This window comes from Oryx dammah, unplaced genomic scaffold (assembly GCF_014754425.2).
Source record: "Oryx dammah isolate SB20612 unplaced genomic scaffold, SCBI_Odam_1.1 HiC_scaffold_4, whole genome shotgun sequence".
Lineage (NCBI taxonomy): Eukaryota > Metazoa > Chordata > Mammalia > Artiodactyla > Bovidae > Oryx > Oryx dammah.
In genome coordinates, this window is record NW_024070188.1 from 70,918,414 (window position 1) to 70,945,787 (window position 27,374).

General features: G+C 38.9%; 1 protein-coding gene across 3 annotated transcripts in view; it reads left to right on the forward strand.

Moving 5' to 3' along the window:
- Window positions 1-4,545: 4,545 nt before the first annotated feature.
- The window catches only part of ADGB (androglobin), a 185,801-nt gene continuing 162,972 nt past the window's right edge, over window positions 4,546-27,374 (forward strand). For all 3 annotated transcript variants that reach the window (XM_040238642.1, XM_040238644.1, XM_040238643.1), the window contains exons 1-2: window positions 4,546-4,650; window positions 27,194-27,350. In XM_040238642.1, coding sequence (XP_040094576.1) covers window positions 4,577-4,650; window positions 27,194-27,350 — 231 coding nt within the window. In that variant the 5' untranslated portion in view covers window positions 4,546-4,576. The remainder of the gene's footprint in view (window positions 4,651-27,193; window positions 27,351-27,374) is intronic.

Sequence of the window (27,374 nt, forward strand, 5' to 3'; positions counted from 1 at the left end):
GCTCGAGATGTCTTCATTCTCTTCACATATACAGCTGTTTGTAGGGTATTTCTGCACTCATAATATTAGCACAGCTGATAGAAGTCATTTACCTTGCAGACAGAATACAAAAAGGTTGCTGTCTGATTGTCACCTATGTAAACCCCAATAAGACTGACACAGTCTGACAAAGCAAAAGCCACGCTGAATGAAGTCTAGGCATTGATTCCTCAGAGCAGTTCAGAGATTTGCTTTTCAGGAACCTGCTTCTCTCCTGTAGAGCTGGGCCAATGAACAGTTCCAAGAACAGAGGGAATGTCTTTATTTAAAGATGGGTAAGATGCCTTAGTTTCATTGAGTTAGACAAGGCTGTGGTCCGTGTGATCAGATTGACTAGTATTCTGTGAGTATGGTTTCAGTGTCTCTGCCCTCTGATGCCCTTTCGCAACACCTCCAGTCTTATTTGGGTTTCTCTTACTCTGCGCGTGGGGTATCTCTTCACGGCTGCTCCAGCAAAGTGCAGCCGCTGCTCCTTACCTTGGACTAGGGGTATCTCCTCATGGCCGCCCCTCCTGACCTTGAACGTGGAGGAGCTCCTCTCAGCTCTCCTGCGCCTGCACAGCCACCGCTCCTTAGACGTGGGGTAGCTCCTCCTGGCTGCCACCCCTGGCCTCGGACATGGGGTAGCTCCTCTCGGCTGCCCCTGACCTCGGACGTGCGGTTATTCCTCTCGGCCGCCAGCCCTAACCTCAGGCGTGGGGTAGCTCCTCTTGGCTGCCGGCCCTGACCTCAGGCGTGGGGTAGCTCCTCTTGGCCGCCCCTGACCTTGGACATGGGGTTGTTCCTCTCGGCCGCTGGCCCTGACCTCGGACATGGGGTAGCTCCTCTCGGCTGCCAACCCTGGACTTGGGTGAGGGGAAGCTCTTCTCAGCCATGCTTCTGTGAGGGACACGCGCTGGCTGCCACGGATACGCGCTGGCTGCCACGGATACGCGCTGGCTCCACTGCTAGTGGAGGTGATGGAATTCCAGTTGAGCTGTTTCAAATCCTGAAAGATGATGCGGTGAAAGTGCTGCGCTCAATATGCCAGCACATTTGGAAAACTCAGCAGTGGCCACAGGACTGGAAAAGGTCAGTTTTCATTCAAATCCCAAAGAAAGGCAATGCCAAAGAATGCTCAAACTACCGCACAATTGCACTCATCTCACATGCTAGAGGAAAATCCCATGGATGGAAGAGCCTGGTGGGCTGCAGTCCATGAAGTCGCTAAGAGTCAGACACGACTGAGCGTGTCACTTTCACTTTTCACTTTCATGCATCAGAGAAGGAAATGGCAACTCACTCCAGTATTCTTGCCTGAGAATCCCAGGGACGGGGGAGCCTGGTGGGCTGCTGTCTATGGGGTCGCACAGAGTCAGACACAACTGAAGCAACTTAACAGCAGCAGCAGCAGCAGCACATGCTAGTAAAGTAATGCTCAAAATCCTCCAAGCCAGGCTTCAGCAATATGTGAACCATGAACTTCCAGATGTTAAAGGTGGTTTTAGAAAAGGCAGAGGAACCAGAGATCAAATTGCCAACATCCGCTGGATCTTCGAAAAAGCAAGAGAGTTCCAGAAAAACACCTATTTCTGCTTTATTGACTATGCCAAAGCCTTTGACAGTGTGGATCACAATAAGCTGTGGAACATTCTGAAAGAGATGGGAATACCAGACCACCTGACCTGCCTCTTGAGAAACCTAGATGCAGGTCAGGAAGCAACAGTTAGAACTGGACATGGAACAACAGACTGGTTCCAAATCGGACAAGGAGTTCGTCAAGGTCCGTCTAGTCAAGGCTATGGTTTTTCCAGGAGTCATGTATGGACATGAGAGTTTTACTGTGAAGAAAGCTGAGCACCAAAGAATTGATGCTTTTGAACTGTGGTGTTGGAGAAGACTCTTGAGAGTCCCTTGGACTGCAAGGAGATCCAACCAGTCGATTCTAAAAGAGATCAGTCCTGGGTGTTCATTGGAAGAACTGATGCTAAAGCTGAAACTCCAATACTTTGGCCACCTCATGTGAAGAGTTGACTCATTGGAAAAGACTCTGATGCTGGGAGGGATTCGGGGCAGGAGGAGAAGGGGATGACAGAGGATGAGATGGTTGGATGGCATCACTGACTCAATGAACATGAGTTTGGGTGAACTCCAGGAGTTAGTGATGGACAGGGAGGCCTGGCATGTTGTGGTTCATAGGGTCACAAAGAGTTGGACAGGACTGAGCAACTGAACTGAACAGAACTGCAGATGGCTTAGACAGTAAAGAATCCTCCTGCAATGTGGGAGACCTGGGTTCAGTCTGTGAGTCTGGAAGATCCCCCAAGGAGTGCATGGCAACTCACTCCAGTATTCTTGCCTGGAGAATCCCCATGGACTGAGGAGCCTGGCAGGCTACAGTCTATGGGTTCACAAACAGCTGGACATGACTGAGGGACTAAACACACACACACACACACACACACACACACACACACAATTATCTCTAGGTTAATGGAAGAGGACATCTAATATGAGGGGCTCTAAAACTGAGGCCTGTGGATGGTTAAATCTCTCTAAACTGAGATTATATTAGGCCAGAGTAATATTTGGTTTTATTTTAATGCCCTTAAAAGTGTTCCCAGTCTAAGCATTTCTCAGCTTCATTCATTCACGTTATCTGCCTGGTCTTTGAAGGCATTTTGAAGCAGGAGCCCCTATTTTCTGTGTTTTCATTGTGTGCTAAGCATTTTAAATACATCTCATGTATCCTCATGAGAGACTTGTGTTAGGTATTAGCATCTAGTGTTTACAAGTAAGTAAATCAGTGCCTGAAAATATGGCAGTGGTTTAGCCGCTAAGTCATGTCCGACTCTTGGACTCTTGCGACCCCATTGACTATAGCCTCCCAGGCTCCTCTCTCTATTGGATTCTCTAGGCAAGACTACTGGACTGGGTTGCCATTTCCTCCTCCAGGGGATCTTCCTGACCCAGGGATCAAACACAGGTCTCCTGCATTGCAGGCAGATTCTTTATCAACTGAGCTATGAGGGAAACTCAAGTAAGTACAAGTAAGTAAACTGGAGGCTTAAAAGGAGGAACTTGCCCAAGGCAAGGTAACTACAGATATCAGCAGGACTGAATGACCATTAAGCCAGAGACTTAATTGATCTTGGTTTGCTTCAATTTGGGTCTTCTGGCTCCAGCATCTTCTCAAGTAAATTATCAAAGGCCACTCCATTCCATGACCTGGATTTATTCTTTCATGTGAAAAACCCAGTCCAGTTCAGTCCAGTCACTCAGTCGTGTCTGACTCTTTGCGACCCCATGAACCACAGCACGCCAGGCCTCCCTGTCCATCACCAACTCCTGGAGTCCACCCAAACCTATGTCCATTGAGTCAGTGATGCCATCCAACCAATCTCATCCTCTGTTGTCCCCTTCTCCTCCTGCTCTCAATCTTTCCCAGCATGAGGGTCTTTTCCCGCATCCGGGTCTTTTCCAATGAGTCAGCTCTTTGCATCAGGTGTCCAAAGTATTGGAGTTTCAGCTTCAACATCAGTCCTTCCAATGAACACCCAGACTGATTTCCTTTAGGATGGACTGGTTGGATCTCCTTGTAGTCCAAGGGACTCTCAAGAGTCTTCTCCAACACCACAGTTAAAGCATCGATTCTTCTGCGCTCAGCTTTATTTATAGTCCAACTCTCACAAGACCCCCAACTTATTTAATCACGGACATCTTCATCAAACCTTAAGCAACTAAGATCATAATCTTGCCTTCCCTGCAGAGATTCCCCTGCAGCCACTGTATTCATTATTGAAACCTTGATTGAGCCATTGACAAATTCACTGTGTTCATAATGTCTCCTTAATTATTAGTAGAAGAACTTGTTCAAAGGAGAAAAGACCTGGGGAAAGGGGATTTGCAGTGTGTGCTAAGTCACTTCAGTTGTGTCCCACTCTTGGGCACCCCATGGACTGTAGCCTGCTATACTCCTCTGCCTGTGGGATTTCCCAGACAAGAATACTGAAGTGGGTTACTGTTTCCTCCTCCAGGGGATCTTCCCAAATCAGGGATGGAACCCTGGTCTCTCAGGTCTCCTGCATTGACAGACCGGTTCTTTATCACTAGCGCGGTTCTTTATCACTAGCACGGTTCTTTATCACTAGCGCCACCTGGAAGACTTTTATAGTATATGTCTTCAAATCCAGAAGAGTTCATCAGGGTATATGCTTCCGAAGAGCAAAGTCTGGCAGAGTCAGCCTGATAGAAAAACTCCAGTTTATCAGAACCTATCAATCCTATGGTCAAATCCACGCCCGAGCCGGCTTCCTCCGGACACCCAACCCCTAGATTTCCACTCCGCTGGGAAGCCCTGAGCTCTTAGGCGCTCGCAGTCCCTTTGCAACTTCAGAGCTGCCTTCGCTAGGGCCGCCCCAGCTAAAACCTGACCAGCACCTGCACCGCGGCCTCAGGACGCGCACTGGCCGTCTCCTAGCAACGGCAGACGCGTAGCCAGGGCAGCAGAGGCCGCTCCTCGCTCAGAGCTCAGCTCCTGCCTGGGGCTACCTCTGCCATGTCCACCAAACAAGCGAAGAAGAAAGAGGTGCATCGTATCAACTCGGCGCACGGATCGGATAAATCTAAAGAGTAAGGGAACTCTGTCTGGCCATTCCACCGCGGGCGTGATCCTTTGTCCTTTCCCCTTGTCCCGACTCTGCTTCCCTGTAGCAAACTCTGCCAAGGCAGGAGTTTAGATGGCCTCCTCCAGCTTCTTTACCGTCTGCAAGAACCCGGATCTGGGAGACTCTGGCCCTCATTCTTTGTCCATGCCTGCCTGGATCCACTTCCAGAGCCCCTGGTTTCCCTGTTTCAGCTGCTTAGCAGGGTGGCTGCACTTCCTGCTCCAGTCCGCGAACCTCCCACCCTTTCCTGCGGCTCCTCTCCTTCAGGCTCCACCCAGGCACTTGGAAGGGCTGCGGCTTCCTTAGCGGAGAGGCGAGGCTCAAGGTTAGGACCACGTCTGCATGGGCCTGGTCTCAGCAGAAAGACCTTTAACCTCACTGATGAATCCTTAGTTCGTATTTGCCTCATCTAACAACTGAAGAGCTTTAGTCAGATTCTATCAGACATGAAATGGTTTTCAAAATTTAAAACTATGTAAATATTTAATTCACGTTACTAACATTTACTCCGATAAAATATACAGACCCTAGTTCATGGAATCTAAGTGATCCCTCTCTGTTCTGGGGTGGTTTTTGCTGTGTATGTACCTCCTTATTATGTTTTCCTCTGCTCTGGTGGCCCCCTACCCCCTACCCCCGCCTTTGAACTTAGACAATTTGTAAGAGAGCGCCAGCTACTAAACCTACTTCAGGGGGATTATTCATGTTTTCCCCACTGTGCCTGTGGGGACTGTAGATTATTTTTACTCGGACTGTTAGATTTTGGATGCCTAGTTCTGCATCTCGGAGAAGGAAATGGCAACCCACTCCAGTCTTCTTGCCTGGAGAATCCCCTGGACAGAGGAGCCGGGTGGGCTGCTGTCCATGGGGTCGCACAGAGTCAGACGCGACTGAAGCGACTTAGCATGCATGCATGCACTGGAGAAGGAAATGGCAGCCCACTCCAGTCTTCTTGCCTGGAAAGTCCCATGGACAGAGGAGCCTGGTGGGCTGCCGTCTATGGGGTCGCAGAGTTGGACACGACTGACGCGACTTAGCAGCAGCAGCAGTTCTTCATCTCTGTCTTCACCTGAAGAATCCCGCGTTGAACTTCTGTTCACCGATGCCTTCTCTTTAAACTTTTTCTCTCCCTGAACGCCTCTCCCAATTCATTCCCATGTCTGAGATCCTCTAGTTCCTAGTTCTGTTCTCTCTCATAAGCAGGCTTCCAGCTTCCTGGCAGATAATCCATTCATTTTCTTAGTAACTTAAATTTCAGTTATTATTTTACATACATAAGTCATTTTTAACAGAATTGCTCTCATGATACATAACCAGTGTAGGACAGTCCTACACTGTTATATATAGAATCAGGGTCTTTTCCCTTTTGCCCTGTTCATTTCTGACTTTACTTCCCCCTTGTTCACATCCTGTCCTTTTCACATCCTGGAATACGTACCCCAGGGCCTTTGCTCTGGCTATTTCCTCTTCTAGAAAGCCATTTCCATATGGCTTTCTCCCTCATGTCTTTTAGATATCTAGCTCAGTGCCATTTGTTCATGTTAGCTTCTTTGGCCAGCTGGTTTAAAGTTGCAGTCCCTACTTTTCTGACAAAACCAAGAACTCCTGGTTTTTCCTTTGTGCTTTATTTTGTCATTAATTGTTTTTCTCATTAGCATGCTATATATTTTGCTTTAAAATTACAGTTATTCATATGTCATCCTAATAAAAATAGAAGTTCCCTGAAGACAATAATTTTTCTTCTGTTTTATACACTATTGAATCCTAAGTACCTAGAGTGATGTTTGGGTCATATATAGTAGGCACTCAAAAATATTTATTTAATGAATGAGTAAATGGCAGTGATTAAATAAGAAACAATAACAGGATTGCAAATGAGTTTTTGAATACACCAAAAAAAGAAAGCAAACTTAGTGATGATTATAATTAATGCACATTAAAGGCTCACAGCTCTTAAGGAGCTTTGATTTTAGAGAGTTTATATGCTAAAAGAGATGAGATTGTTAACTCCCATTAAAAAAAAAAAACTGTTCAAACCAGATATCATAAAACACAGTACCTGACCTAGTTTTGTGGTGATTCTATCATGCGATAGAGATAAGATCCCTGCAGATAACCTGTTAACTCTTTCCTTACTGGGGCATCCCATTTCTTTTTGAGATGATGCTTATTTTTTCCTGAACATATCTGAATTGAATTATAGCAATAAAAGTTCATAAAATATATATATATATATTTATGAAAATAAAGGTAAGGGCAAATAGTTATACAATATCTAGGCATTACTAGAAACTAGCTATCATGTATTAAACATTAAATCATTAGATTTTGCTATAACATTATATAATAGGATGTGAAGTCCATTGTAAATCATGTTTATCCTCTAAGTTTTACTGAGGAACTAATGATAGACATCAGGACAAGTCATAGATTTAGGTGTCACCTAGCATGGGCTTTCCTGGTGGCTCCGTTGGTAAAGAATCTGCCTGCAATGCTAGAGACCTGGGTTGGGAAGATCCCCTGGAAGAGGCAAAACACTCCAGTATTCTTGCTTGGAGAATCCCCATGGACAGAGGACCCTGGTAGGCTGTAGTCCATGGGGTCACAAAGAGTCAGACACAACCGAACAACTAAGCACACAAGAGTATGGAGCCCAGGGATCAAAGTCTAGCAAGGCTCCAATGTAATTGTCACTTGAAATATACTGGTGACAGTGTAAGTATTTATATGCTATTATTTCACCATACCTTATGGTTATACATCCAATAAATGCAACTAACTCTGACATGGTCCCGAGTACAAAAGTGAGAGAAGATGTATTCAGAGCTTTGAAAATGGCTGTCCCATTAAACCTTATTGTCCTACAGCTGCCATCTGTAACAAATTTCTTGTGTTCTCTAAAATTATGTGTCAAACTGGGGACAGGACCATGTCTGGCTTTTGCCTAGCTGAGTGGCTAGCACACAATAACCATTTGCCATTTGTTTATTAATGAGCTCATAGTTCAGTTACCTAGCTTGGTTTCATTCCTTTTAAATTTGATTGAACCCCAATTCTCCCTCCCTTTCTGATCTGGTCCACTGTTAGCAAAATTCAAAAACTGAAAAGTTTCAACTGTAAAAGCAGAACATTGTATGTCCAGTTGTCACCAAATTCATTAATTATGACTTTGAATCACCAAGAATAAGTATGCCAGGTAACTAAGCTGTCAGTTTTTACATTAGATTAATTTATTTCTATTTTATGTACTCCTCATTTCTTTGTATCAGCAAAAATAAAATCTCTGATATAGGGCTCACCTTTGGACCATTTTTTTCTGACATTGGACGTGTCATTTTTCTCTTCCAGTATTTAAGTTTTTCTCCTTTACGTGAAGGGCCATCTACTTGAAATTGCTCCCATTTCAACATCCCCTGTCCTCCCTGCTCTTTTTTCTTCTCTAACTCCAAACTTCCATGATTCTTTCAGATTTTTGAAAACTCTGTGTGCTTGCATGATAATTTACGTCAGTCATATCCAGCTCTTTGTGATTACATGCACTGTAGCTCACCAGGCTCCTCTCTCCATGGGATTTCCCAGACAAGAATACTGGAGTGGTTTCCATGTCTTTCGTTATTAGTACCTAATAACAATTTGAAATCACAAACCAACTTAAATTAATCAATTTGAAAACTAGTGATGTACTAAGTCACTACAGTTGTGTCCGACTCTTTGGGACCCTATGGACAGTAGCCCACCAGGCTCCTCTGTCCATGAGATTTTACAGCAAGAATACTGGAGTGGGTTGCCATTTCCACCTCCAGGGGATCTTCTTGACCCAGAGATCAAATCAACATCTTTTATGTATCCTGCATTGGCAGGGAGATTCTTTACTAATAGAACCACCTGGGAAGCTTAGTATGAAAACCAGTATGCCCTGCAAAGTTACTTTCATTGCTTAGATGCCACTGGAAGGATTTGCAGTGACAGAAGCCAGACTTTTGATCTGCTTAGGAGTACTGAATATAAGTCTGGGTGTACATGACAGACAACTGAAAAGAAGGGGAAGAAGCTGTGCAATTCAAGTATTAAAAGTTATTAGAAGTGTTAATGCTTACACTTGAGATGTTAATATATTTAGAACTTTAACGAGAAGTTTGAGATAGTGATACAACTTGGTGCTTATACTTCCATAATTTTGTTCCACTTCCAATAGAACACTAAAACCAAGATCAAGCAAACAAAACTTGTTGAAGTAACAAGAATTATGCAACCTTCCAGATTCTTACAGACGATGAAATATCATTAGACCCCTTTTTTAAAAAAATGTATTTTATGGTAGTATAGTTGATTTACAATGTTGCATTAATTTTTGCTGTACAGCAAAGTGATTCAGTTATATATATGTATATATATACATATATATATACACATTCTTTTTCATTATGGTTTATCATAGGGTATTGAATATAGTCAGACCTCTTTTCAAAACAGGGTGAAATATGTTTCAAAAGCTCAAATTTTTCTATACTTACAGAAGTGTGCATTTAAATTTCATAGAATTCTCAAAAAAAGATCAACATATGTGTTTATACAAAACATTGAAAAACAAGACGATTACAAGAGTGGAATTATGATTAATACCATGAAAGTGAAAGTGAAAGTGAAGTTGTGTCTGACTCTTTGCGACCCCATGGACTGTAGCCTACCAGGCTCCTCCATCCATGAAAGTTTCCAGACAAGAATACTGGAGTGGGTTGCCATTTTCTTCTCCAGGGGATCGGAAATGGCAACCCACTCCAGTACTCTTGCCTGGAAAACATTGAAAACAAGACTATTACAAGAGTGGAATTATGATTAATACCATGAAAGAAACATAAAATAGAATACATATTTTACTGAGGATTAAATTAAGTGAATTATTGGTTATACCAAGTCCAAGAAAGAGCTGCTTAAATTGAACCATGCAATAGTGGTTGATAGATAATAGATAACCTATTCCTCTACCACCAGAAATCAAAAAGAAAAAAAAAAATGAGTGTGTGAGACCTAGAGAGAGAGAGAGAGAGAGAGAGATGGCTTTTATAACTCTAGGTCTAGTCCTTATAGCTCCACAGAAAAGGGCAGATATGGAAGAGAAGCAGATAAGAAAACAGCTCAAGATTCACAGTGAGTTTTATGGTTCCCAGGTCACCTCTGAGGACCTCACCAGCTAATGTCTTAAGGACTCGCAATTTAAAAGGTGACCTTTGGTGACAGGGGGCTTCCCTGGTGGCTCAGATGGTAAAATATCTGCCTGCAATAAGGGAGACCTGGGTTCGATTCCTGGATTGGGAAGATGCCCTGGAGGAGGGCATGGCAACTTACTCCAGTATTCTTGCCTGGAGAATCCCCATGGACAGAGGAGCCTGGCAAGCTGCAGTCTGGGGGGTTGCAAAGAGTCAGACATGACTGAGTGACTAAACACAGCACAGTACTCATGAGTGAACTTTTAGTTAAAATAGAAATCTGCTGTGGCAGCTTGGCCATAAAACCTCTGACTCAGAATCAGAGGCTCTGAGACCCAGAGGAAAGAGGCCCTGTCAATTATCCCAGGGACACAGGGCAACACTCACTTGGCACAGATTAGGGCACTATATACATATCTGTTGCATATTTTAAAAATATAAGTATCTCAGCTAAAAAGCCCTGCTCAATGAGGATAGGAATACCCTGTTAGTTTTAGTGGGGTCTGCCACTAGTTCTCCCTTTGGAATAATATTAATCTGAGCATTTGTTTAATAATTTGTTGAAACTTGACATGGGTTATCAATCATTTCTGGCAATGAACCTTTTTTTTTAATCAACCAGTTTTTATTTTGTTTGGTTTTGGAGGAGAAATTGTTCCTTTTCAGTTTACACCATTATTAGAGGAGTAGAAGACGTTAGATTAAAAAGATTTTAAATGTACAAACTCATGGAATTTGTACCTCAGGGTTACCTAAAAACAAATCAAATTTGTACTTTGAAACTCACAACACTGTTGCAGGTGCTTCTAAATGAGCGAAGTAATATTGCCTCAATCAAAAGTGGTTATTGAAAAATATTTTAGTTGGCTTTACTATTATTTTGACATTTACAGGTAAAAGATTATTGAAATTAAGGAATTAAATAATCTATAAACTATTAATGTAAGATAAAAATGACTAAAATCTGTATCTAAGACATCAGAAATATAACTTTTATATAATTTGTGTAATTTTGTATATATAATATGAAATATTGGGTAGAAATATTACTAATCTTTCTCTCTTTGACTCTTCACAAATAAGACATGTATATGTTGTCAGAAGTATTCAACTAAGTGCTTTGAAATTTTGTTATATTCTTCCCTAAGATAGGTTCAGGCTAGTTAATTCCAGGGTCTAGGGTTATAGACATGCTGATTTGTATGGCTTAATTAACATATGGTACATATTGAAAGTAAACTTTTTATAGGAAGTGACTATATATATAATCATACTTTTTTTCTGGTGCCAAATGAATACCATGGTCCAAATATTTTGTGATTGTTTTTATTTCATTCTTCTGACCTGATGAATATAAAAATCACATATTTTGCTTCAGTTAATGTGCCCTTTCTGTTCCCGTTTCTTTACCACTCAATATTGAGTTAAGGAGGAACGTGTGTCTAATTTAGTTATAAATTAATATAAAAGGTTACTACAGTTCACCAAACCTTGTGGATACACAGGCAAAAGGAGAGGAAGCAGGAAGGATTATGTTCTGTTTTGCCTGCTTTTGCCCCAGGTCTGAGCCAGAAACACAGTGAGAGTTTAACCAGGTGAGGTCACAGTCGAAGGTTCGGAAGGCTGTACTGTACACACTGCTCACAGTTGTAATGAATTAACTATAAATTTAGGACACAGCACATGTTCGCTCCACCCTGGGTCAAAGTCTAGGAGGGATTTTGGACTGCTTTGCACCACAGACAAAGAAAGAGTTCAGGAAGAAAATAGTTGGAGTTGTTTAAAAGGGAAGGAAAAAAAACAAGGCTCACTGGAGCCTGTGCATGTACTAGGCCATGGGTACTATGAAACTGTTGTTTCTCTCATGGATTTTGGCTAAAGTCGTTAGGACATTATTTCATGTATTTTCATACCATGTTTTGTCTTTTCTCTTTAAAATATCAGCTTTGCTGCTCAACCGTGTTAGATACTGGGAAGTGGCAGAAGCTCGGGATCCTGTGTACACACTGGGATCAGAACAGCAGAAGCAGCCCCCTCCGATTCTCTCTCTCCCTTTGTTTCTCCCCATCGCTTAAGAGGGCTCATAGGAACATCTGTCCCTCCACCTAAATCTACCCTCTGTTATCCCTTCCCAGAGTTCTTCTTTCTCTCTGACCTGCTGTTTTCTTTCTTCCACACCCACCCCCCAAATTAAGTCATTCGCTTATGGTCTTATTTCACTCTCTTCTCCTTTATCCCTTTTGATCATCTAAAACAATGATGATTAAAGATGCCTGAATTAACACCCAATTGAGCTCAAGTTCAAGGGGACAAATCCACTTGGATGTACTCTCTTGCTCCATGTTAAATATGTCCAAGATGGAGGTCATCTTTATCTCTCCCAAATGTGTAGACTTCCCCTGTTCATTTTAGAGAATCTTATTACCATCCTCTGTGTGACCTTGAGTTTCAAGAGTGGTCATCTTTGACCTTCCCCCACCTTTGCCCATTATGTCTAGTTGGTTTCCATATTATTTTGCTTTTCCCTTCAAATTGCTTCTCTACCTTGGCTCAGCATTCATTTTGTGATGATTTTACTTACATACATCGTGAAATAATTACCATGATAAGTTTAGTGAACATCTGTCATCTCATGTAGATACAACAGTAAAGAATTAGAAAAAAAATTTTCTTGTGATAAGAACTCTTAGGATTTATTCTTTTAACAACTTTCATATATATGATGTACAGCAGCATTAAGAATATTTATCATGTTGAAATTTATATCCTTAGTATTCATTTATGACTGGAAGTTTATAACTTTAGGCTACTTTCATCCAATTCCACTTCTCCACTCCCATTTATGGTAGCTACAAATCTGATCTCTTTTTCTATGAGTTTTGTTTGTTTCTTTGATTTTGAAGTATAATTCACTTGCAATACCCCAGTAGGTCCTGGTATACAAAGTAGTGACCTGCTATTTCTATATATTTCAAAATGATCACCATGATAAGTCTAGTTGCTGTCTGTCACCATACAAAGATATTATTGTTACATAATTATTGACTATATTCCTTACACTGTACATTTCTTACCTTTGACTCATGTATTTTGTAATTGAAAGTTTGTATCTCAATCTCCCTCACCTATTTATTTTCATATACACACAAGTACAGTGCATTAAAAAATAGATAAATGTTGAACTTTTAAGGTTCAATGTCCAATTAAATAATTTTTATCAAACCAAGTGAGTAAAAGATGACATAAAAATCTGGCTTTAACTATTTTTAATTTAAAAATTTTTTAGAGGTTGCAATTTATTTCTTCATGTATTTAATATTTGTGAAGAATATGGCTCAAAATGCCCCTAATGCAAATTAAGTCAATTGTGTATTCTATTCATATTCTGATTTCTTCAGGGTATTACCTGATCCTACTTAATAAGGCATGCTGATTGCACATTGCATAAATAAACTACCTCCCACTATGAATCAAATCATGTCTTTACCTTGAACAGCATGCTCGAAGAAAATAATAGCAAAATTCAAGACTCACACGTTATTGAACTTTTAACATCCTTACAGTGGAAATAATCTAAATAAAACATATATAGGAGAATGTATCCGCTTGTGTGTAAATAAGATACTGCTTCTTTTCAAACTTTTTTGTCTTAGAAGTCTTTAATAATTTTGTCAGCTAAAGTTTTCTTTGGTTTTCAACTCATGTATTAATACATGTTTCATTATATTAAATAATCTTGTTAAGTGACCTAGGAATTTTTTAATCATTTTGTCATCTTTGCTAGGTAGGTGATTAACAAGTGCTTCTAAGTTTTAAAAAGTTGTTTTATTGGCATTTTATTAATAAACAGATTATCAAATATATATTAATGCAAGTATGAACTATTTCTATTACATATAAGGACAGTTTTGACTTTTTCCCCAACTCCAAATTATACAAGGTTTAATTTGCCAGGAACAGTATACATGAAAGACAGAATATGTAGACAAAATATATTTTGTTGCATATGACTTGGCAGTCCAATATATCACAGAATCAAGATTTAATTTAACTATATATTATGACTATAATAACAGGTAATATTGCTATTACAAAGTGATGTTTGGATTTTCCTAAATTTACCTTTTAAAATTCCCAGGCTTTTCTTTTTATTTCTGTTTAAAAAACAGATTTATTGATATAAATTTGACATCCAATAAATTGCATTGTATTTGACATACATACTTAAAGAATGCATTCTGCTAAATGTGGACGTACATCCACACATATGAAAGCATCAACACAGTCAAGATAATGAACAGATCTATGATTTGAAAAGCTTTCCTTGATCTCTTGGTGATTCCTTCCTTCTGTCCTTCCCTATCCTCAGTCCCCAGGCAATCACTGTCCTATTTTCTGTCACTGTCAATTAGTTTGCATTTTCTGGCATTTTATATAAATGGAATTATAAAGCTCCTTTTGTTTGGCTTTTGTATGGCTTCTTTTAGTCATCGTAATTATCCTGATATTCATTCATGTTATTGGCAACAATTAGTGCAGAATTAATATTATGTCTTTCTTAAATATTTCATAGACTTCACCAGTGAAACCATTTGGGTTTGGAGTTTTCTTTGTGGGAACGTTTAATGCTAAACTCACTTTGTTAATAAATATATACAGGGATATTCAACATCTCCAGTCCAATCTATCTCTTTTTACAGAGTGTTCTTAGTTTGTATTCTTCAGGAAGCTGATCCATTTCATCTAAGTTATCAAATATATGGACATAAAGTTGTTTGTAATATTTCCTTATTATCTTTTAAATGTCTGTGGGGTTGGTAGTAATGTCCTTTTTCCATTTCTGATTGGTAGTTTGTATCTTCTTATATTCCTGATCAATCTGACTAGAGTTTAATCAATAAAAGAATTAGCTTTTTGATTTGCTGATTTTTCTTGATCATTTTGTTCTTTTCTAATTCTATTAACCTGCTCTCATGTTTTTTTGTTAATTTATTTTAGATTTAACTTGCCTACTTCTTCCCCATTTCTTAAGGTGGAAATAGTACTTTGTTCCAAGATTTGACTCTTCTCTAACGTAGATATTTTGTACTATAAATTTCCCCTATTGCTTTAGTGGCATCCTGTACATTTTAATGTGTTATATTTTCATTTTTATTCAATCCAGATATTTCATAACTACCTTTTTGATTTCTTCTCCAACACATTGCTTAATCACAAACATTTTATCTACATTCCAAATATCTTCAAAGTTTCCATGTTTTTAATTTCCATTGGCCAAGAACATACTTTGTATGACCTGAATTCTTTTAAATTTATTGAGAATTGTTTGATGTCTTGGGTTATGGTCTGATTTGACAAATGATATTTTCTTGAAAAGAATATGTGTCTGTTGTGATGAAGTGTTCTATAAATGTCAGTTAAGCCAATTTCAATTGATAGTATTCTATATTCTATATCTTCTACAGCCCTACCGATTTTTGATCAGCTTGTTCTATCAGATATTATGAATGATAGTTCTAATTTCCACTATATTTATGAATCTATCTTTTGATTCTTATAGGTCTATCTGATTTTGATTCATGTATTAACAAAAGTTTAGGTTTATTACATCATCTCAATGAATTTTCTTTTTTTATCATTATGAAATTAAAATTTTCAATCCCTGATAATATTCTCTGTTCTGAAATCTTTTTAAAGCATTTGTTTTTATTAATGTGAACACGTTCTTCCATCCCTTAATTATTTGTATATATATATACAAAGTATTTCTTATAGATATCGTAGGATCTTGATTTTTATCTAATCTTATAATCTGTCTCTTTTAATTTTGGTATCTAGACTACTTACATTTAATGCAATTACTAATATTGCTAAGTTGAAGTCTGTTACTCCAACTAAAGTGGACATATGTCTCAGGTTTATTACTTAAATTCTGCATTTTATCTTCATTAAGATGAGAAGTTTAAAAACAATATTTATAGAGATGCAAAGAAATAGAGGAACACAATAGAATGGGAAAGACTAGCGATCTCTTCAAGAAAATTAGAGATACCAAGGGAACATTTCATGCAAAGATGGGCTCAATAAAGGACAGAAATGGTATGGACCTAACAGAAGCAGAAGACATTAAGAAGAGGTGGCAAGAATACACAGAAGAACTGTACAAAAAAGGTCTTCATGACTCAGATAATCATGATGATATGATCACTCACCTAGATCCAGACATCCTGGAATGTGAAGTCAAGTGGGCCTTAGGAAGCATCACTATGAACAAAGCTAGTGGAGGTGACGGAATTTCAATTGAGCTATTTCAAATCCTAAAAGATGATGTTGTGAAAGTGCTGTACTCAATATGTCAGCAAATTTGGAAAATTCAACAGTGGTCACAGGACTAGAAAAGGTCAGTTTTCATTCTAACCCCAAAGAAAGGCAATGCCAAAGAATGTTCAAACTACTGCACAATTGCACTCATCTCACAAACTAGTAAAGTAATGCCCCAAATTCTCCAAGCAAGGCTTCAGCAATACATGAACCATGAATTTCCAGATGTTCAAGCTGGTTTTAGAAAAGGCAGAGGAGCCAGACATCAAATTGCCAACATCCGCTGGATCATTGAAAAAGCAAGAGAGTTCCAGAAAAACATCTATTTCTGCTTTATTGACTATGCCAAAGCCTTTGACTGTGTGGATCACAATCAACTGTGGAACATTCTGAAAGAGATAGGAATATCAGACCACCTGACCTGCCTCTTGAGAAACCTATATGCAGGTCAGGAAGCAACAGTTAGAACTGAACATGGAACAACAGACTGGTTCCAAATAGGAAAAGGAGTATGTCAAGGCTATATATTGTCACCCTGCTTATTTAACTTCTATGCAGAGTACATCATGAGAAACGCTGGGCTGGAAGAAGCACAAGCTGGAATCAAGATTGACAGGAGAAATATCAATATGCAGATATGCAGATGACACCACCATTATGGCAGAAAGTGAAGCGAGCTAAAGAGCCTTTTGATGAAACTGAAAGAGGAGAGTGAAAGGGTTGGCTTAAAGCTCAACATTCAGAAAACTAAGATCATGGCATCCAGTCCCATCACTTTGTGACAAATAGATGGGGAAACAGTGGAAACAATGGCTGACTTTATTTTTTTTTGCTCCAAAATCACTGCAGATGGTGATTGCAGCCATGAAATTAAAAGACGCTTACTCCTTGGAAGGAAAGTTATGACCAACATAGATAGCATATTAAAAAGCAGAGACATTACTTTGTCAACAAAAGTCCGTCTAGTCAAGGTTATGGTTTTTCTAGTAATCATGTATGGAGTTAGAGTTGGACCATAAAGAAAGCTGAGCACCGAAGAAATGATGCTTTTGAACTGTGGTGTTGGAGAAGACTCTTGAGAGTCCCTTGGACTGCAAGAAAATCTAACCAGTCCATCCTAAAGGAGATCAGTCCTGGATGTTCATCAGTCCTCGACTGATGTTGAAGCTGACACTCCAATACTTTGGCCACCTGATGCAAAGTGCTGACTTATTTGAAAAGACCCTGATGCTGGGAAAGATTGAAGGCAGGAGTAGAAGGGGATGAAGAGGATGAGACGGTTGGATGGCATCACCGACTCAATGGACAAGGGTTTGGGTGGACTCCAGGAGTTTGTGATGGACAGGGAGGCCGGGCATGCTATGGTTAATTGGTTTGCAAACAGTCGGGACATGACTGAGCGACTGAACTGAACTGATAGAGATATATCCACAAATAATATATTGTAAATGTGAATAGAATTCTTTACTTTAAAATAATATTCCAAATTGACTATAATTGACAGTGTATATTGCTTCCTAGGGGCACAATGGCAAAGAATCTGCCTGCAAATGCAGGAGACGTAAGAGACACAGGTTCAATCCCTGGGTCAGGAAGTTCCCTGGAGGAAGAAATGGCAACCCACTCCAGTATTCTTGCTTGAAAAATTCCATGGACAGAGGAGCCTGGTGCACTACAGTCCATTGAATCACAAAGATATTATATTTTTTAAAATTGGTTTTTGATGTAATGGAGACATCATGATACAGAAGTTTTAACTGAAAGAATGCAACTTCCAGATATTATGGAGATTACCTCAAAAAAAGACGTTCATAATTATATTGTGCTCACTTTTGAGTTGTATTGCAACTTCAGTCTTCCTTAAACTTCCTGTCCTATACAGTGGTCTGAGTAAATGCTAAATAATATGCCTCTAAAAATAAATTCTTGGTATAGTGGGCCAACTCGCCCAAAACTACAAACTAAGGTTCAAGTGCCTCAACAAAACCCTTAGTGGAGGCAGCCCGCTTACCTTGTGTTTCTCTCCCACCTGATTTCCCGTCGCCTTGCGCTACATGCTCACGCAGATACTCAAGAGTTCGTAATTCTCTAAACCCACACTGCTATTTCCTGCCTCTGTCTTGTATGCTGTTTTCCTTTCACAGTGATGTCCTTTCTCCTTTCTCAATCTGGAAAATTTGTAGTTATCTTTCAAGACAGTTTAGATGCTATTTATTGCAGGAAGTTTCTCCTAATTGCCTCATATTGGGCATGTTCTTTACCACCTGTGAATACTTCCCTCTCTGCACATACCACATTATTCTGAAATTTACTGTTTACCTGCTTGCCTTACAAAATAAACTCAAGAACATAGATATATATTTACATGTCTGTAACCCCATCATTTAGTGCTTGTCATACAGCAGGTGTTCAATAAATGTGAGTTTAAAATAAGCGAACTGTTGGCTGAGATTCCTTTCTCATCCTCAAATAGTGATTTTTCTAAAACGTTTTAGTCTCCAGTCATATTTGTTCATTTGATCTTAGTTTTTAAAATTCTGTATTCCCTATTTCCCTTCTGCCCAAAGCATAGTGAGTTGTTCCCTAATGTCAGATCTACTCCTTATGTTCTCTTCTTAGTTTGGAAGTTTTATATTTTATTCCTTGAAATATCCTTGCAATAGACTGAATGTCTGTGTACCCCAAAATTCATTTGTTGGAACCCTTATCCCAGTGTGATGGTATTTGGAGGTGAGGCTTTGGGCAGTAATAAGGTCATAAGTGTAAATCTCTCATGCTTGGGATTAGTGCCCTTATAAGAAGAGGCCAGAGAGTTATCTACGTCTTTGCTCCATACGAGGACACAATGAAAAGTCAGTCATCTGTAAAACACAAGAAGGCTCTCATCAAAACCTGACCATGCTGGCACCTTGATGCCAGACTTCTAGACTCCAGAACTGTGAAAAATATATTTCTATTGTTTATAAACCACTGATTCTATGGTATGATGTTATAGCAGCCCAAATTGACTAAGACGTTACTCAATTTTTTTTTTTTTCCCCACACTGCATGGCATGTAGGATTTTAATTCCCCTACCAGGGAAAGGCAGAGTCCTAGCCACTGGACCTCCGGGGAAATCCCAACAATCCTTGATCTTTTAAAATACACTCATTTTTAAGTATTTTCCTACAAAGTCCACAGTTAGTATTATTCCTAAAGAAAATTCAGGCACACTGGTGTCTGTCAGAATTCCCTCCTTTTCCCATCTCTTTTATTTTGGATACTTTCAAAAGCATGAAGTTGTTATTACCATTATTTGTTCACAGGAAATGACTTTTTAGAATTTTACCAAAATGTTACAGTGATTCATTTATTTACCATTCAAACTTGTATTCCACACTTTAGTTCTAGATTCATGGCTACTTTCCTGAAGATAAATCCTTCATTATTTTTTTTGGTGGGGGGGGCAAGAATCTGTTCTGGTAAATTCACATTTTAAAAATGTTTTTATCTAATTTAAAATAAATGTTTCTCTCTCACTTTTGACTAAGAGCTTAATTGGGTCTTAATTCCAAGGTTGACAGTTATTTTACCTCAGCTTAGAAGACATCACTTCACTGCTTTATATTGTCTACTATTGGCTGTCAATTTGATTGTACTTTATTTTTAGGCAACTGCTCAATTCTTCAAATTCTCATTTTCAGTATTGGCCTATAATTTCCAGCTGATAAATCTAGATCCAGAATTCCATCTCCTGACCTCTCACTTGTGCTTTGTTATTGGTTGATGTGCTTTTTCCAATCTGAAGACATGACTTTCTCAATTCTGAGCATTTTTCAGTAGTAATATCATAAAATATTTCTCCCAAAAACCCTCCCCGCCAGCCCCCACCATTTTAACCATTTCATCTTTCTGAGAATGATCTACTTGTCATTTCACATTTTCTCTTTATCTATCTATGCAAGAACTTGATTGTTTTTTAAATTTTGCCTTCCAAATCATAGTCCTCTTCAGCCTTATTTAGTCTACTCTTTCAATATCTGAAGTTTTCATTATTAAAATTTTCCAATGTCTATTTTTTATATTGGTCTTATTTTTTGTTTGCTTGTTCAGTATCTTCTTGTTCTCACTGTAAAGCAGAAACATTTCTTCCTTTGTCTCTTTGGTAACTCTAAATATATTCATTTTAAATATCTTTTAAATCTGTTACAGTATTTATCTTTCCTTGAGTGTGATTTCCTGACTGTCCTTTTAGTTTTAAGTTTCCTTCTTTTTTTTTTTTTTTTTTTTGCTTTGTAATGTTCATATTTTGTAGATATTTTAAGCTCATGCATGCTATTTTCTGCCATTAGGTTTGGATGGTTTTTAGGATGAGTCTCTTCCTACCCATTCTAACATTCTGCAGGGATGCTCTCGTAAAAAGGACAGGATAGTTGCTATATTATTAAACTACTTTCCATCAATTGGCAAGTAGCTGCTTTTCTGAACTCCCTGAAGAATATTTCTCTTTTCTGATGAGTGGGAACATTTTTACAATACCCTTGCTTCCAGTCAAGTCTTAACATAGGGAGACTTTTCTCCCATGCATGAAGTGCTATCCCTAGTACACCATCCATAGAGGTAGAGAGCCACTCCATCCCCATTTTTTTCCCTTTTGGCCAGCCTATTTCCTTGTGGAATCACAGGAAATTGATGTATTGCCTCTTACACCATAAACTGTAGGGGAGTTATTCCAGACTTAGTTCAAAGCTAGGAGCTCATGAATACTCTAGCCACTCGTGCCTGCATGCTCAGTTGCTGAGTCGTGTCTGATTCTTTGTAAACCTATGGGCTGTCGCCCACCATGTGCCTCTGTCCATGGGATTCTCTAGGCAAGAATACTGGAGTGGGTTGTCATTTCCTCCTCCAGGGGATCTTCCTGACCCAAGGATCGAACCCATGTCTTCTGCATTGGCAGACATGTTCTTTACCACTGAGCCACCAAGGAAACCCACTCTAGCCACTTGCTCATTTCTGGTCTGACATTTGCAGGGTGAATTCACCTTTTTTTCCAAAATAAACTTTTAAGCTTACTCAATTCCAGTTCCAAGTACTTGCTTGTGGATTACACTATTCCAGCCCCCAAATCACCACTAGAAGTTCTTTCTGTAATTAGTCCATTAACTTTTTTAAAAAATTGAGACATGACTGATATATAATATTATATTAGTTTCAGCTATGAACATTATGATTTGATATTTGTATACATTATGAATGATTACCACAATAAGTCTAGTTAACATGTCACAGTACAGAGTTGCACATATTTTCCTTGTGATGTGAATTTTTAAGATCTACTTTGTTAGTAACTTTCAAAGCTACAGCAGTGTATTATTAACTATAGTCACTATGTTAATCATTAAAGTTTGCACGTTTTGATCATTTACGTCCATTTTGCCTATCCCTCATGCTCTGCCTCTGGCAACCAGCCACTCACATTTTTAATAACTTTCAATTGTGATCAATTCATTTTAGTAATGAAATATATAAATATTTTAACACCTTTGTATATGTTTCCCACTTTATGTATCATTTTCATGTCAGATGTCTGACTTGGCCTTCTGTTGTAAATTTGCTTCTTTTGTGTTTTCTCTGTTTTCCCCAGGAGAACCTTTACATTTTGTATTTCTGCTCTGGAAACCAGTCCCTTGCCTGGCTTTCTAGAATTTTCTTCCCTCTAAGCATTGGTTTCCTTTGGAATATCATTTGGCATTCGGAATATATGTGTGTGAAGCTGCTCAGTTGTGTCTGACTCTTTGCGACCCTGTGGACCGTAGCCCGCCAGGCTCCTCTGTCCATGGGATTCTCCAAGCAAGAATACTGGAGTGGGTTGCCATTTCCTTATAGGGTACCAAAGAGTCAGACACGACTAAGTGTCTGAGCATATTTTATATTATAAACAATCCTTGTTGACTTTTACTAATTTATTTTTTAAAACAATAAATTTCCACAGATATGTTTTGTTTATAAATTGCTAGCCTCTCCTAAAAGGGTCAGGATGGTTCACTTATCTCAATAGCATATTTAGATTAACTGTGTAGAAGAAAACGTTTAGTCATATAACTAGAGAAAATACCTTCAAAATCTTTTATACAACTTGTAATTCTAGTGAATTAAATCCTTTACTAGTATTGGGTATATTGCTATATGAATAGAGTAACCCTGCATATACCCCCGATTTTTCAGGGGCAGGTTTGATTTCTTTGCATGTTTCAATTTTTTTAAAATTTATTTCCCAAAAGTATCAATTCCTAAATCTTCAAAAGTCCTGGGTTACTTCTGTGTGTACTGCTGCTACTGCTAAGTCACTTCAGTTGTGTCCGACTCTGTGCAACCCCATAAACGGCAGCCCACCAGGCTCCCGCATCCCTGGGATTCTCCAGGCAAGAACACTGGAGTGGGTTGCCATTTCCTTCTCCAATGCATGAAAGTGAAAAGTGAAAGTGAAGTTGCTCAGTCGTATCCGACTCCTAGCGACCCCACAGACTGCAGCCCACCAGGCTCTTCCATCCATGGGATTTTCCAGGCAAGAGTACTGGAGAGGGATTATCTTATTCTCAGAAATGATGAAGTCAGGAATAATGGGCTTTGAATATTTTAAAGGATCCCAACTATGCTAGAACAGTAGGTACATTCTGGCAATGATATTCAAAGGCACACTGTGCTGAAAGTTTCAAAAGCAACAATTGTACGCAATCATTCAAAGTCTATGGTATATTTGACATTGGGCTGTATTTGACCACTGCTTGTACTGTGTGTTTAGCACAATAGGGGAGCTACTGAGCTGGTATAAAATATCTCTAATGAGATTCTTTCTAAATGATCTCCAATATAGATGGAAATAAATTTGACATGTTACAAGGAAAGTAGGCCAATTAGTGATAAGGCTTAACAGCTTAAGGGAGGAAGCCAGTATATATTTACTTACACTTGACAGAATGAAGAGGAAAGCAAAACATAGTCTCAATAGAACACTTATTTTTGTAAATTAAATCTTCCTTTTACAAAATGAGTTTTTAGGGTTTTTTAACTTCTTAAATGAGGTAATTTTACCATGGTTTTAATGGATAAAAAATTGCTAATTTCTTTTTATCTGTAAGATTATACCAACATTGAGTAAAACAGGTACTATAATACACTAATTGATACCTTGATTTTTAACAATTAATATTGTGAAAAATTGCCCCTTTTCCCTGATAACTATCATAGTCATCCTTTTCATATTTTCTTACATGCTACCTAGAACCACCCCTTTACAATGTACATATTATCAGACTTTCTTTTCTAGCAAGATGGTGGATTCCAATTTATAAAAATAATAACACCTAGAAACACATACATAAGAAATACAAATATTCAGGATCCAGAAATAAGAAGGGAACTGAAAGTCAGAATGATGGTTGGATTGCCAGGGAAGGCTTATCAGTTTATGAAAGTGGAACCTTTTGTTTAAAAAGATATAAGGCAAGATCTTGATCCCCAGAGGAAAGGAAGTGCTCCCACCTTAGATAAAGGCATGGCTTTCCAGTTTAATCCTCTGTAAAAGGGTGAATGAGAAAATCCACCCAGGCACAGAGAGACTGATATAGAGAACTAGTGCAGATTACTAACTTTAATTAACATAAAGAGTGGGTCCATCTGCATCATCCCAAATTGCAAATAGTGACTGCAGCCATGACATTAAAAGACGTTCGCTCCTTGGAAGAAACATTATGACAAAACTAGGTAGTTTATTAAAAAGCAGAGACATCATTTTGCTGACAAAGTTCTGTCTAGTCAAAACTGTGGTTTTTCCAGTAGTCATGTACAGATGTGAGAGTTAGACCATAAAGAAGGATGAGTGCCAAGGAATTGATGCTTTCAAATTGCTGTGCTGGAGAAGACTCTTGAGAGTCCCTTGGACTGCTAGGTGATCAAACCACTCCATCCTAAAGGAAATCAGTCCTAAAGGAAATCATTGGAAGGACTGATGCTGAAGCTAAAGCTCCAATACTCTGGTACCTTATGTGAAGAGCCAACTCACTGGAAAAATACCCTGATGCTGGGAAAGATTGAGGGCAAGATGAGAAGTGGGCAACAGAGTATGAGATGGTTGGATGGCATCATCAACTTAATGGACATGAGGCTGAGAAAATTCCAGGAGAGAGTGAAGACAGGGAAGCCTGGTGTGTTGCAGTCCGTGGAGGTGCTGACTTGGATATGACCTAGCAACTGAACAACAACCACACACACTGACTGCTTTTCTCAGTTTTCTGGTATTTTTTTGTTTGTTTGTTTGTTTGTTTTCTTCTCTTTGTACATGGAGTACTAGGGCAGGTATACAGCTGCAGTAACTGATAGAATATTGGAATGTTTTTATATTGATTGGTGAATAGCCTTAACAATAACCTCACCCATAGCCCTGATCCCCAGACTTCTCTGATTCTTGCCCTGGGGCCTTGTCCCACCTGTGGACTTTATGTCCCCCACTCTTCTACTTAAAGAATAAATGTCTGTCAGAGGTGCTGGCTTTGAAGACCCTGATCCAGCAGTGCAGAGATCATCTGTTTAGATCAGTTAATGCTCATTTCCTTCCCAATTGTTAGGCATTTTGAATAACATCCCTGAGAGTGCTTCTTCTTTGTGTATGATTTGGTAATTTCACCAAGTTTTAAAACGTTAGATATCAAGGAAATGCTAATGATTCTCAAATTTTCACTTTTACTCTTTCTCCCAAACTTCAGAATGCTATATCTACCTACCTATTCAGCATCTCCATGGATGTATGATAAACGTCTACAATGCAACTCATTCAAAAGTGAAATATTGCTTTATTTCCTACCCCAGTTTTGTCCCATCCCATAGTCTTTTGTCTTTCAGGAAATATCAATTCAGTCAGCTTGCTCTACTTTTAAAATACACACTAGGGACTATTTCTTGCCTCCTTTACTGTTACCAACCTGGTCCCAACCACAACCAGCTCTTACCTGTTACAGTGCCTTCCAAGTTGTCTCTTTTGTCTCCTTTAGTCTTTTCTGAACATAGCTACGAGAGTGATTAGAAAATTTCAGTTATGTCATGTCATACCCCTGTTCAAAGCCCTCCTTTGGTTTCCTGCCTCACTCAGACTAAAAACCCATGCACTTACCTTTGTTTGGATCCCCTTTATCATCTTTGCCCCACCTGTGACCACTCAGAAACCTTCTCTTTCTAAACCCCTCTTCGGTCACACTGATCTCATTATTCTTCAAATAAACTGGGATGCTCTTTGCATCCGGAATACTCTTCCTTGTTTGTGGAACGTTTTTCCCATGGGTATCCACATAGCTTGATCCTTTATTTTCTTAAACATTATAATACAGACACTTTACATAACCACCATATTAATAATTGTGCAAGTTAACTCTTCAGGTCCCCTTTCCTATTTTATAATTCTTTTCAGTGTTTTTCACTTTACTATTTATTTTACTAAATTTACACTGTTTATTATGTGTCTCCACTGCTAGAGTCTGAACTCAATAAGAGTAGAGATTTAAGTCTGGTTCGTTCACTGCTTATCCCAAGGTCCAGAGCAGGGTTCCTGCCTCACAAGTAGCTAAATCTCAAATAAAGAGATGCCTTTTTTAGACTTTACAATTCATTAAAATGTAGAAAAAGCAAAACCAGAGGTTTAGAGATAGGAAAACTCCAGTATACTAATGATGAGAGTGTAAGTCCAACTTTCCGGTAGAAAATTAGTCAAAATATATATCACAAATTTTCAACATGCAAGTATTTTGATGCAGTAAGTTTCCTTATTAAAATTTGTCCCAAGGAAATGATAATGTATGCAAAGATTTGGCAAAAGGGCAGCCATCACAGTCTTGCTTATAATTGGGAATAATTTAAAAATTAAAAGCCTCAAATTTCCAAATATAGAAAGTTAGTTAAATGAAAGACAATATATCATACAATGGAATATTATGCAATCATTAAATTAGTATTTAATTTGTAAACACTTATTTGCATGGAAACTATCAACAGTGTACTGATAAGTGGAAAAAAGCAATCTATAAAAGAGAACATGATGAATTATGTAATTTTTAAAGAAAGATGTATATCCTTATACATTAATCTAAGGGGATGAATAATTTTTAATGATATGGTTTCTAGAATGATGTGAGTATGCCTTTCTTATTTATCTGATTTGTATTTCTAAATTTTCTTTTAAAATGATGACCATAGTGGACTTTTTAGATTGGGATAAATCCAAATTATAATTGCACTCTTCTTCAGAGAGCTATTACTATAGCTAATGTGTTACTATTATACAAGTAAAGGATTTTTGAGAGTATGAATTATATATAAAAATTCCCCTTGATACGCTTCCCTGATGGTTCAGTCAATAAAGAATCTGCCTGCCAATGCAGGAGACCTGGGTTCGATCCCTGGGTTAGGAAGCTTACCTGGAGAAGGACATGGCAACCCACTCCAGTATTCTTGCTTGGGAAATCCCATGGACAGAGGAGCCTGGTGGGCTATACCATGGGGTTGCAAGAGTCAGACATGATTTAGCAACTAAACCACCACCATTCCCCTTCATTGTTATTCCCCTTCTATGTTGATGATGAATGTCCTGCCTCAGAAAGTAAGAACTTGTTGTTCAGTTGCTAAGTCATATCTGACTCTGCAACTCCATGGACTGCCGCACACCAGGCTCCCCTGTCCTTCTCTATCTTCTAGAGTTTGCTCAAATTCATGTCCATTGAGTCAGTGATGCTATATAAGAGCTAATGTTCAAAATTTGCTTACAGAATAATTTTTTTGTGGTATTTCAGTCTTTAAAACCTTAACATGTGGAAGTTGTCTATCTACAGGTATGACTACATTGAAAAATATGTTTGATACGTTTGCTAAGAAGATAATTAAATTTATTTCATGAAATTATCTAGTATTTTACCTCAGAGATTTGAATTCAAACCACCTCCCTTCTCTGTCTCTAGTCAGTACCCTTTTGGCAGTAATGTACAACCGTCTGAACAGAAGAAGGGGAAATTCCCAATCTGGCCAGAATGGAGTGAAGCAGACATAAATGCCGAGAAGTGGGATGCAGGGAAAGGTGCGAAAGAAAAGGACAAAATGGGGAAGAGCCCTGTACTTGTAAGTAGGCTTGACTGTGACTAG